The sequence below is a fragment of the Eumetopias jubatus genome, unplaced genomic scaffold, assembly GCF_037043125.1.
Source record: "Eumetopias jubatus isolate StellerSeaLion01/CBP00866 unplaced genomic scaffold, mEumJub1_p1.0 scaffold_8, whole genome shotgun sequence".
NCBI lineage: Eukaryota > Metazoa > Chordata > Mammalia > Carnivora > Otariidae > Eumetopias > Eumetopias jubatus.
In genome coordinates, this window is record NW_028274814.1 from 47,409,860 (window position 1) to 47,423,994 (window position 14,135).

At 36.1% G+C, this 14,135-nt stretch overlaps 1 protein-coding gene across 1 annotated transcript; it reads left to right on the forward strand.

The window, feature by feature from the left end:
• Positions 1-5,162: 5,162 nt before the first annotated feature.
• CLEC1B (C-type lectin domain family 1 member B) lies at positions 5,163-14,094 on the forward strand. Its single transcript, XM_028119721.2, has 6 exons — positions 5,163-5,292; positions 5,924-6,022; positions 7,029-7,145; positions 7,300-7,451; positions 10,191-10,297; positions 12,113-14,094. The coding sequence occupies exons 1-6, from the start codon at positions 5,163-5,165 to the stop codon at positions 12,255-12,257; spliced, it is 750 nt and encodes a 249-aa protein (XP_027975522.1). The 3' UTR covers positions 12,258-14,094.
• The last annotated feature ends 41 nt before the right edge of the window (positions 14,095-14,135 follow it).

The window sequence follows — 14,135 nt, forward strand, 5'->3', positions numbered from 1 at the left end:
CAAAACTCAAATCAGTTTTGACTTTTCATGCTGCTCTCACATGCATTAAATCCACCAGAAAATACTGTTTATTGTGGAAAATAAGGGAATGCAGATATTAAATATGGAGGTATCGTTGGTCTGGGATACATTAAAAGAAATACTGAGTTTACACAATAAAAATTTATCCTCTACTCTGTTCTTCTGCGATCATTCCATTCCCACATATTATATGCCTATTTCAGAGAACACTTTAAAAGAGGGGTCTCTATTGGATAGTATCAAGCGATTAGGTAGAATGGAAATTAATTCAAAACTATTTACAAAAAAGAATGGAGAAAATGAAGATTTATTACAGAGGGATCGGACCTAAAGATAGAAGCAAAAGAAAAAAATGACCACAAGGTGGAGCTAGAGGATAAATACACGATAGACTATTTTGAGTTTTTTCTTGTTTTGGGTTTTGTTATTTTTTTTTTTTTAGAATTTATTTTGAAATGTATATTCATCCAATCAGGATAATCAAATATCCTGATTAAAATAAAGGGCTATGCAGACAGATTGATTACCTTAAATCTCAGATCAACATTTACTTGTCCGGTGAAATGAACACAACCAGGGTCTGCCCCAAGCTTTGCCAGTAAAGATCTATTATTCGAGTTTTTTCATAGTACGTATCATGATCTGAAATTACTTTGCTTTTTTCTTTCTTTGCTCTCTATGTTCACACCTTTCACTAGAATATAACCTTAATAAGAGCAAAACTCTTGGGTACCTGGGTGGCTCAGTTGGTTAAGCGGCTGCCTTTGGCTCAGGTCATGATTGCAGAGTCCCAGGATCGAGTCCCGCATTGGGCTCCCCCTCATGTTCTCTCTCGGTCTCTCAAATAAATAAATAAATCTTTAAAAAAAAAGGTGCAAAACTTTTGTGTGTGTTTTTCACCATATTATCCCAGAAAATAGAATAGTGCTTGAGACACATAAAGTGATCAGTAGATGTTCAAATAATGGATTAATTAATGGTCCCTGCAATGTACGTTTTATAGTGATTTTAACAGGATACTTTATATCCCAAAATATTGTAACATGAATCTTCAGTTCAAACATGCTTGATCACTTTGTTTTCCTTGATCATATCATACTCATTCATACTTCCATAGCTTTGTTTAGATGTTTGCCCTGCCTGATAAAAAAGTATTCCTTTCCACTCTCTTCTTCTGTAATCTTTGCCTTTCCTTCAAATCATAACTCAAGGCTTATATATTCCATTTGATATTATTTAACTTTACAGATATTTTGTATACATGTGCATGATAAGCTTATCAGTGTGGTAGATGCTGTCTGACATATTTTCCCCTTTATTTTCTCTACTCTGTAACAAAACGCTCTGCCACAGTTGTTGTCTGATAGTTATTCATTGTTTAGCTCATTAACTTTTAATAAAACATGCCACTTTTCAGTCCACATGTTTAAGCTTTCTGGAAGTGAAAGAGAAAATATTAATTATGCTTTTTTTCATGACAGGAAATTCTAGCTTTTTCCAAAGATAAACAGTATTTGGTATGTGTGTAGAAGGCTAGTAAGTCAGAGGTGAACCAACAATATTAATGCAGAGGACTGAGAGGGAACAGGATATCACTGATAAATGCACCGAAGGGTTAGCATAAAGGTGATGTGCCTTAAAAAGTCTGAGACTCTTAACTATAGGAAACAAACTGAGGGTTGCTGGATGGAGATAGGTTGGGGGGGATGGGGTAACTGGGTGATGGACATTAAGGAGGGCACTTGACGTAATGAGCACTGGGTGTTATATGCAACTAATGAATCACTGAATCCTACCTCTGAAACTAAAAAAAAAAGTCTGTAAAAAGATACCACGAGCTGCAAAATTATCCCTTTCTTTATATATTTTTTTCAGTTTAGATACATTACTATAGCATTCATAATAGTCAACATCATTTTCCTTCGGTCTTTCTCTTTTACACATCCACTAGCCCTCATTATATGTTGAACAGTCTTATCCACAATGTTATGAATTCCACTGATTTCTTATTGAATCTATACCTTGTTGTGAGTTTAGTGTCTTTTATTCATTCTTCAGCTATAAACATAGATAATGGAGTCAGGACAATCCTCAAATTTGAAAGACTTTATAATATAGTGGAAAAACTTGGAAACTAGGTAGATGGTACTGCTTTCTACAAGCAGTATGATCATAGAAATGTCTCCACATTCTTTAACCTTCCCTTTCTACATGTGTAATATGAGGATGAGACTGCTGTTTGGATACATATTCATTCATTCACCAAATATCTACTGGATGGTAACTGTATGTCAGTCACTATTTTAGACCATGCTTTAAAATTAAAGAGATAGCTTATGTAAAAGTGCCTCTTAATCTCTAAAATATTAAACAAAGATTTTTATTCCAAATTCAAACTCATCAGAATATTTGCAATAAAGGACTTTTTCTGTTATACTTTACTAAGCCAAGAAAAGAGGGGCAATAAAATATACAAACATATCAATGACAGACCTTGTAGGGTGATTAAGAGAAATCTAACAAAGAGGCACCTAGCTGGCTCAGTTGGTAGAACATGTAACTCTTGATCTTGGGGTTGTAAGTTTGAGCCCCACGTTGGGGGTAGAGCTTTCTTTAAAAAAAAAAAAAAGCGGTATCTAGCAAAGCCTTTGGATTTTGGAAAAGGAAAAAGAAAAGTTTTTAATCTCTATCTCTTTTTCCTGCAGTTCTCTGCTTAATTTTTGCTGAGTAACTCAGCTTGTATTTATAGTGTATTTAGAGGAAGAAAACAGAATGAAGACTAATGTTATCAGGGGCTCCTTTGACCCTGAGAGACTCTGTACTCACCCAGCATATTTCCTAACAAACCATGTTGGGGGGTTACAAATAAAGGCAAATATATTTTTATGGACCATAGATCCGGACATAAGACCCTCAGCCTGCGGCTAGTGTTACCAAAGATCCAAAAACCATGCCTTGCTGAAATAATATGGAGTTAGTGATTACTGTCTTTCAGTAACGTTTTCACTTTAAAGTGAACTTCCAGGAAGGGAAAAATCTTAATTAAGTGAAATTGTGTAATTTCAAGTATGGTGGTGCTTCAATGAAGAGCTATTTGTGGAAGGGACAGAAGATATCTTCTGTTATTCTGTTACCCAGAAGATAACAGAAAGGAAGGATAAATGATGCATTGCAATCATTAAAAGGAAAAAAACAAAAGAAAGTCCACAGGCTGAGCTATAGGTAGGAATGGAATAGCATCTGAGGCTTAGGTTTCAGCTTTACCTACATCTGGTGTTAAACATACAGTTTTAAACATTCATGAATCAAGTAAGCCCAGCATATTCCTGGCGATTTGCAAGAAGAATAAATGGGATATTTTTATAACTCAACCAATTGCCCAAGACCTAGAGAATGTGGAAACCACAACAAAGCAAGCTAACTGTTATGTTTCATAACTCCTGAAAGTTTCTGCTAATTGAACATGAAAATGTTTATAATAATTACGAAGGCTTCCAAATGTTCATGGATCTTGCATTTACATATTTGATTTAATTTAACCATAAATTTTCAGAAGTTACATGTTTGATTACTAAGAGAACAGAGTAAAAGGTTTATTGAAAAAATGTCATTTAAATTGACCTTCCATCCTTGTTTTGTTTATTCTTTACCTCACTTTTAAAATTATTTGAGGAGTGTAGGGCAAGAAATTTCAAGATGAAAGATTATTTTAAGGAAGCTGACAAAGAATTCAGAGTGAAGAAGATAACAGAAAGGAAGGACAAATGTATACCAGATGTACCAAAGGGAACATTAGTAAACAAAATACCTACCATGAGCTCTTATATAATTACTATATTGAAAAGTAATGTCTAACACACTAGTAACTAAAGAAAAAATAAAATAAGATTATTTATAAGATAAATGCCTAGAATTAGGCACTTAGAAGAAGGGAAGCTTTTCTGGCTGTAAAGGTTTAAAAAAATAAAAAATATATATCTGGGGGCACCTGGGTGGCTCAGTCATTAAGCGTCTGCCTTCGGCTCAGGTCATGATCCCAGGGTCCTGGGATCGAGTCCCGCTTCGGGCTCCCTGCTCAGCAGGGAGCCTGTTTCTCCCTCTCCCACTCCCCCTGCTTGTGTTCCCTCTCTCGCTGTGTCTCTCTCTGCCAAATAAATAAAATCTTAAATATATATATATATCTGCTATAAAACTATATAAAAGCTATCCTAATGACAAAATAGACAGCACCCTCACTAACATCCTTACATTAGCACAGCAGCTAGCCTTCTCTAGCTACTCTAACTCCTTTCAGTGTGAGCTACAATTACAATTTGAAAACCCATTTTATAGTTAAATGTGTGGAATACATATTACTCTCTGATGTGAAGGGCACTAGGAACCTGTCCCTTCCACAAATAGCTCTTCATTGAAGCACCACCATACTTGAAATTACACAATTTCACTTAATTAAGATTTTTCCCTTCCTGGAAGTTCACTTTAAAGTGAAAACATTACTGAAAGACAATAATCACTAACTCTGTATTATTTCACTTTATATGATTGTTTTTTCTTTAATGCCTAAACCTAAGCAATATGAAGCCTACCTCCTGTGGAGTCCTCAAATTTTTGAAAAATATGATTTGTGAATGATGCAAAAATTTGGACGGATTCTAGGTCATAATTAGGAATGGTGCCTTCTAACACAAGACCCTGAAACATCTACTTTAGCTCCTATTAGATCGAATTATATTAGACTTGCTCCTCACAATGGAATAGACTATGTATCTGCTCCTGTTTTATCCACGAATCTTCATCAGAGAGCAGGTCATTTAAACAATACAATTTAGACTCCACTAAAGTTAAGATGAAGCATGAACTTTTGTTCTTTGAAAGGATATAATAAGGAGACATTCCTTCATTCAGAGTTGAAGATAAGAAAACAGGAAACAAATGCGATATCTACTCCTTTACTGCAAGTTATTATTTTTATATTTTTATGTTCAAGGTCCATGTATTTCTGAACAGCTACGAAAGGGCTTCCTGGAAGAAAAAAAATTCAAAACACAGAAACAGAACAAAACAAAAAACATGTGCCCCAACACATATGGCTCCACCTTACCAGAGAGGGGAGGGTCACGGACTGGCAGGCACTGAAATCTATGCGTGGACATGACAATTCTCCTAAGTCATCCAACCCTGAGCTCACTTGCAGTCCGAGGGAAGCCATGCTGGACGAAGATGGATACATCACCTTAAATATTAAAAATCGAAAGCCAGCTCTCACCTCAGGTAAGAATACCCAGAGCCAGGGATTTGGAAGTTAATTATTGAAATAGGTCAACCCTACTTTCCTTTCTCTACTAGTGACAGCACATATAGTTTTATTTTATTTTCCTGATGATCTTCCTGCTCTACAGAATTCGAGTAACATCTACTTAGGCTCAGACAGACTTATTTAGAATATAAGCAACAAAAGATAAAAGCAGGAACATTATAATAAGACTTATAATAAGGAAAAAATAATAATGCAGGATGGAATAGAAACCAAGAGAGTAAGAGGAAAGAAGGTTTTATAACCTCATTTTCTAAGCTGTCAGCAAGTGGGTGTGATTCTTCAGTTGTTGCATATAAAAGCAATTATTTATGGGGGTGGGCACAAAACAAAACAAAGACACACAAAACCTTAACAGTTATATTTTGACTCAGAGAAAAGTCCATTGGAAAAGGGTTGTACATGCTATTGGGAATGGGAATGGGTTGTACTTGCTATTGATGATCACCAAAGAAACACCAGCAAGATATGGCAATGAAGCTGTCTATAACACTCAGAAAGCATTGAGAGGGCAGGGGGCAGGGGTGATGCTGCCCCATAGCTATGCCATACAGCCTGCCCCCTAACATCTGTATTCTATGTCTACAGTTGACCCTGCTTCCTCACCTCTGTGGCGTGTGATGGCTTTGATTCTGCTGATCTTGTGCATGGTGTTAGTTGTTGGGCTGGTGGCTCTGGGGATAATGTGTAAGTATTGACTCACTGCAAGAGATTTGTTCTGAGGAAAGCAACACCTAAGGGTCCTGGTGTAGGCCACTAGGCTTGATTGTCACTATGTGTCTCTTTGTTGCTACTTCAATCATTTTATACATGGCTGCCAATATATTCTCAATAAAGGAGAACTCTGACTTTTCTGTTCTAATTCAAATCGCTTTAATTAAAATTATTTTCAAGTTTTTAAACTCGTCTTTAAGATCCCCTAAGGTCTAGATCCACACTAGCTTTTCATTTTTTTTTTCCTATCCTGCATATCTTCAGTTCCAACCAACATGGACTTTTCACAGTTTCACAAATAAATCCTCTTTCCCTGCCTGAAATTTCTCTCCACTGTATTACCTCTTCCTAAAGTGCCCTCTTTCCCACTTTGTTTAATGAATGCATTTACTTTCACTCAGAAGCAATTCATATCCCACCTAATTTATATATTTTTTCTTTTTATAAATCTAAAAGCCCTCCAATGTCACATTACCCCATGTAGCTGTTGCTTGTTTGTGTGCTTGTTTATTTGTTAGAATGTTTTGTTCACCATCTTTTATTCACCTGAATATCATATTTTGAGCACAACGAGAAATCAATATGTATTTTTTAAATAAATGGATATTTTGATATTACATGAAAAACAAAATAACAGAGGTCATTCACCTCTGAAATCTGCTTAGAAATCTGTATTCAAAGAAATATCAAAACATTCGTTTTGATATGGCATGATCATGGCATTTTCTTATTTGTGATTGTCTCCTTCATATAGTTCACTTCTTCTTTTGGATAACCATCAGGCGTCAGTTTTGCATAGTTCTTAATTTGTTCTTTATACACCCCTTTACCCAGACCCCTTTGCAGTACTCATTTACTCGTGTGTATCTAGTAAACACTTCACAGATTGACAATTCTACTGAAATTAAAGTTCATCAAAAGGTCTCTGCATCACCCTTATGATCCTGATTACAAATTATTATCTAATTTTTACATCTAGCCGTCACAGAGCAAAATTACCAAGTGGAGAATAATAATGTCTCAGGAACTCTGCACCAAGTAGCAAAGAAGTTCTGCCAATATTTAATAAAACAATTGGAACAAAAGAGCAGTGTCAGTAAGTATGGTTTTGGAACCTCTTCATCTCCCCTCCCCCTGGAGTATTTCTGTGATGTTATCCATAGGGAATCTGGAGATCTGCAGAAAACACAGGATATGGGGGAAAAGCAAAAGTAAAAAGTATGGATTCCTATGCTTGGTTTCACCTTAAGGCCATAAATGCAGCCCATGTGACAGAAACTGGAGATATTATGAAGATAGTTGCTATGGATTCTTCAGGCGCAACTTGACATGGGAAGAGAGTAAGCAGTTCTGTATTAACATGAACGCTACTTTGCTGAAGATCGCCAGCCAGAACGTTCTGGTAAGGAGATTCCTATGTCAAATATTTTGGAGTCGTAAGAAGAATCTTAAGTGAAACATTTGACTTTAAAATCTATATCTATTTCTCACGTCTTCCAGTCTGTGCTGATCTTAGAACCTTATCAAGCCCAGTAGAAATGACCACATTTAAGAATTTCTTAGAAAGGGGTAAAATGAGCTAATGAGACTGACCTCTGTGACAAGTCATTTCACTTTTCTCAGCTTCCTTGGTTGCATTTACTAATCCATAAAAGAATCTGAAAGTATAAAGAAACTCAATATCATTGTAAAATATAAAAAGCAGTGCCATCCCAATATTACATGAATCCTCAGTTCCTGCTAAATTGTTGAACGACTGAACTTGAACAAACCATGCAGACTTTACCTTTTCACAGGCTCTTCCATAGTTTCGGGAACAACCTCATTTGTGAAACACACAGGATTTCAGTTGAAATTTCTTTACTAAACGTCTCCTCTTCCACATTTTTCTCTTTGACAGCTTCTAACAAAGGCTTTATTTTGAAGCAAAATATATTCACATCCACTCATGCACTCTCCCTTTATTATTTAATGTAGCTTTTCTCTTTTTTTTTTTTGTGAATCCTGGGAGCAAACCAGAAACCAAGCCTTGGAGTCTCCCTTCTGCCAAATGATAGATTTCTTAAGACATTTTTTGAAAGGCAGAAATTCTTTATGGTGTTTAACCTACAATTTCCAATATGGTAATGATTCACATTCTGTATATTAAAAATGAAAGCAAGGGGAGCCTGGGTGGCTCAGTCATTAAGCGTCTGCCTTCAGCTCAGGTCATGATCCCAGGGTCCTGGGATCGAGCCCCGCATCGGGCTCCCTGCTCCGCGGGAAGCCTGCTTCTCCCTCTCCCGCTCCCCCTGCTTGTGTTACCTTTCTCACTGTGTCTCTCTCTGTCAAATAAATAAATAAAATATTTTTTTAAAAAATTTAAAAAAAAAGCAAATAGGAGATCTGGATTTGGGCTTGTGCGGAGATTAAACTGAACTCAAATAGTCAAGCCAGTCAGATTCTACAGAACTGCTATAATTGATCAGCAAAATTGACTTATATTTTCCTGAGCTGAAGTCCACAGTAATGGGCCAGACATGAGGAGATCATTCCAGTGACACTGAAGGTCATTTGTTGCCTTGTTACTATCCTCTTAACTCTCTTTGTGGACTCAAACTAATAGAGAAGATATTCAGGTAAGTAAATTATCTTTCTTTCCAATCAGGCAAAATAAGAGAGTGTCCTAAAATCTCAACTTCAATAACAAGGGATTAATTGGAGACATACAATATGTCTTGAATCTTGCACTGATGCCAGGTTGAAGGTTTATAAATGAAAGAAATAATGTCATTTTTGAGAAACAAAGAATAGTTGAATTTCAGGCAGAATATATTTCATATAGTGAGGTATATAATGTAGATGTATTTTAAAGAATAGAACAGGAGTTAACAGAAAGGTGGGGGATAGCTCAAGCTTTAAAAAATAAGCAGTCAAAGTGCTTGGGTGGCTCAGTCAGTTAAGCATCTGACTCTTGGTTTCGGCTCAGGTTGTGATCTCAGGGTCTTGGGATTGAGCCCCATGTTGGGCTCCATGCTCAGAGGGGAGTCTTCTTCTTCTTCTTCTTTTTTTTTTTAAAGATTTTATTTATTTATTTGACAGGGAGAGACACAGTGAGAGAGGAAACACAAGCAGGGGGAGTGGGAGAAGGAGAAGCAGGCTTCCCGCCGAGCAGGGAGCCGGATGCAGGGCTCGATCCCAGGACCCTGGGATAACAATAAATAAATAAGCAATCAAAAGTGACTTTCATACAGTATCGATTATGGAATGCCATTCTGTGTCTCACTTCTGTTAAGAAGCTTGAGTCATTTCTTATTTGCTAAGAATGCATTCTCACCTACCTCTTTTTCTGGGAAGTATGAGAGTATATGAATATTTGACTCTTTAATTTTGTTACCCATGGATTGACTGATTGATTGACTGATTGACTTTTCCATTAATTTGACAAATATGCACTGGAACTATTTCAGAATCTGAACCCATGAAGTTAATAAAACAGAAATCTCTAACCTCAGGGAGCTTATGTTCTAGTTGGAGCAAGAGGCAATAAACAAAACAAATAAGTATAGTGCATCATATAGTAAATAGTGACAATTCCTAAGTAGAAAAAGGCAAATTAGAAAAAACAAATGCTGTTTGTAATCCCTTTGAGAAAGACATCATATAATTCCTTTTACTCAGTCAACTAAAACAAATTAATACTTCCAATGTAAACATTGTAGGCTACTACAAAACTAGCTAAGCAATGAAACCAAGGCAAGTAGAAGTTAAATGTAGGGAATAAAAACATTTCACCAACAATATATTTCTTTTTTTTAATTTTCCTTCTCTAGTTGTTTACCATTATCTTATTTAAGAGCCATATTTGGTACTCTATTTGAAACTCTAGTCTTTAATCAATGGAAGATAAACGTGTAGAAAGGTTAGAATATCCTCCTTCTGTGAACATTTTTTCCTATATTCTACAAGCAATTTTTTTTTATTCTAAAACAAGTGAACTTGGCACAATTCTAAATATCAAATATGATTAGTTAACATTAACGTAGACATACAATCTAACTTGTTTTTGTTGTTCAGGGTCTTATCATGAAACTTTGTCTTTACATCATTACGAGAATTGTGGAAGCAGGTTGACCATTATATTTATCTGTGTTTGCAATAGGAATACATGAAGTCCAGGACTGGATTAATTCGTTGGGTTGGATTGTCCCGCAAGAACCCTAATGAAGTCTGGATGTGGGAAGATGGCTCTGTGCCCTCCAAAAATGTGTAAGTCAATGGACATTCAGAATACAAGTCACAGCGAGCAAATTTTATTCTTGAGATCCTCTACCCTCTTGAAGGCACACTACTTAAAAGTTGGGAGGTGGCTCTATGACCTACTGTGTGCTATAGAAACAGCAGCACACTCACTGACACCCTACTCCTAATAAGTGAACACTGGTAATAAGACAATTCTACTTTACTTACTTTCCCATTCCTCTGCTCTTTATCTAAGTCATAATCCACCTCTATTCCTGATATTTTTCCGCATTCATTTCTACCCTCAAATTTACCATTAGAACGTGTGTGTGTGTGTGTGTGTGTGCGTGTGTGCACGCGTGTGTTGCTTGATCTGATTCTCTTCATGTATTTCTAGAACAAAATGATCGTTCTTGTTATTTTATGGTTGAAAGTGATTACTTTGGGGATTCTTTTGGCTCTTCAGTATCATTTTCCCTACTCTTCTTCCCTAGGGGTCTCCAAGAATCAGGCACACCATCATTCACAAGGTGTTTCTAATGTTCATATCATAAGGCTCCATCCTTGTACAGACAATCCAGGCAAAGGAGGCATTTATTTAATGTGGCTTTCCAATCTCCAATCTCAAGACCTTTGCTCATCTTGTATATCAAAACTGTAAGGTCTCTCCAGTTAAAATTAAAACTGATAACCACAACCTGTACAACCTGATCATTACTTAACATTTCAATTCATTTATTCAACAGATACTAAGTATTTACTATGGGTAGGAGCAAAGGATACTGCAAGTACAAGCAGACTTCTTCATAGATCTTGAGCTTTCTCTCCTATCATTTGCGCGTCATTCACAATATTGCAGGCAACTGGTGAACCCTCTGTTCTTTCAACAAATTAAACTTGTTTTGTTGTCTTAGGGCTTTTGTACTTAACTGTTTTCTTCTAGATTGTTCCACTTCCAGAACTCCATGATGGGCTCCCCCTTGTGACTCATGTGTCTTTTAAACATCCCTTCCTCAATGAGGTCGACTTTAATTACCCAAACTAAATTAGCCTCCTTCCACACACACCCACTCGAGTCCATTATCACACCATTTCATTTCTTCGTAACTCTTACCACTCTGAAATTTTCTATTTGTTGGCTTCTTACCAACATCCTCTTACTATAATGTAAGTTCCCCAGTAGAAGAGACCGTGTCCCTGTTTACTCTATCAATATCGGCACACAAAACAAATTTGGCACATAGTAGGTATCCCATAGATATTTGGCGAATAAATTAGATCTACACATTTGTTGTTCTCTTGTCATAAGCAATGCAGCGGGGAATATAGACAAGTTAACAGGCAATTACAGTAGAGTGTGCTGCCTTATTTCTGCTACCCTACAACATAAATCCTCATTTCAAAAATATTTAATCAACTTTCTTTTCCTTGAGCTCCTTCCCACTCTGTACAGCTACAGCCCCTACAGGGCTCTCCCATCTCCTCTCTGTTTATCTAAATCCTACCCTTCTTTCAAGACAGAACTAAAGTGTGATCTTCTATGAAAAGATAAAGCTTTCCCCATCATTTTCAGATCCCATCCATCTCTTTCTCTGGGCTCCTATTGTGCTCCTGCTCACTAGTTGCTTAATCAATGCTGTACTAAATTGCTATTGAGTTACTCAGCTGTACATACTTAATACTCCCAAGCAGATGGAAAATTTCTCAATGATCTGAATGTTGTTTTTTACTTTTATCCCCATATTTTTGTTTCCATTTTGTGAGACAAAATACTTTCATGCAGAGTTTGTTGACTGCTTATATAGCTTTTGAAGGAACTCATTCTACCTTTTCCTTTCACAGGTTTGAGCTTTCTGGAAATGAAAGAGAAAATATGAACTGTGCTTATTTTTATGATGGGAAAATCTACCCGACCTTCTGTAAGAACAAACATCATTTGACGTGTGAGAGGAAGGCAGGCATGGTGAATGTGGACACACTACTTTAATGCAAAGAGATGAGCAGGATGTCACAGACAAGTGCTTGATTATACAATGAAAGATCTGGATGAAGTACTCACTAGCCATAAAATTGCTTATTTTTCCCTTTATTCCCATTGGAGTGATCTTTACATCAACTTTTCTACCAATACCACCTCATCCTTTCTTTGTATATCCCTTTATACTAAGGGATGATTTCATCCCTTCTTTTATACATCCAGAATTGTGTCTGTGAGTTGATCATTTGTTCTTAATTGTTCTGTTTCCATGGATTTTCTTTCTTGTTTTCATTCCTAATTATCTCAGCATGGTGTATGATTCACCACATCTTCAGACATAAACATATACACTTTAAATTGAAATAAGAAAGGTTAGGACTTAATTGACTCAAGTTGTGCAAAATATCTAAGTCTGAAAGACAGCATAAGGTAGCTGAAAGAATACTAAACTTGGAATCAGTAGAACAATCTAGATGGTGTGATTACTTAACGTACAACCATGGACCAGCTAGTCATGTAGCCTCTTTACCATTCATTTTCTCATATTTCAAATAGAATAACACTCATTACTTCACAGCTGTACAACCTAACAAAACATTGGAGTAGTAGCTATGTCAGAAATTCCGTAAAGGCCAACATCATGGCTTTCCCATTTGCTGCTGTATGCCTGGCACCAAGCATGGTTCCTGGCTCACGGGAAACAGAAAAAATAGTTGCTTTTCATTATGTGAGAAGCACCACAATCTGTAAAACACTACACAATTATAATTTGGATTCCAGGTCCACCTTTGGTCAGATTCTACAGCAAGGGAATTAAAGTTTCCTTCTGTGGAAGGAAATGAAATTTCTGTGCAAGGAACTTGACAGTGTTTGAAAATAAGAAAATATTTCTTAGGAAGGCCTATAGGCAAGTAGACAAAACAGCAAGTACAAATGTTTTATCTTTTCCTGACAGTTCTATGTTTGGTTTTTGCTGAGTAACTCAGGAAGTATTTATGGATATGTGGCGAGGCAGCCTTTCACAGGATAACAGGCAAAAATTGCATTTCTTTCCCACAGCTTCCCTGAAGCTGCTTTTTCTTCTTACATTGGTAGTAATAAAATTTATGAATATGATTCTCAAACATCTCAACTGAGATGTTTGTTAAAACATACAGATGCTCAAGAACAAATACTTAAGGTTCTCAGTTGGAAGGTTGAGGAGACACTGAGACCTGGGCTTTTAATAAGCTCTCCTACTTGATTCTGATCAAGTAGTTTTTAATACATTTTGAGAAAAATTACATTGAAACTTATTCCCTATGTGGCTTTTGCTAAGTTACTCTGTTTCCTCATTTATGAAATGGGCTTAATATAATTATTTTACTCATAGGTAATAGCGAGGATCATTTAATATAATATATAAAGCATTGAGCAGAGTATCAAGGATGTAATAAATACTCAATAAATATGTATTATTTTATACCTTTGAGCACTAATACTCAGACACTTGAATCATTGTCTTGTTTTAGACTATCAGTAAACAAGCAGATTTTGGGGGCTGAGGAAAAATAACACAGATACCTCAAATTCTGCTTCTACTTCAAATGTCTTGAGATCTTGACTTTTGGGGGATAGTATCATTATTTTATTGTTTTTTTACTTGTTGATTTAGAGAAATGGAATAGGAAATAGTAATTCAGAAAATCATCCAAAAAACAACCAACCATGTCTCTGGACTTTAGTGTTTTATTACCCACAAATGGAAAAACATATATTTAAATATTACTATATGGCACAAGTAAATTTCAAAGAATAATATCTTAGTTTGTGACAAAAATGCAATTAAAAAATGTAAACCAACCAACTGTGCCTACAAAGATTCTTTTTTCTGGTACTCATATCAAA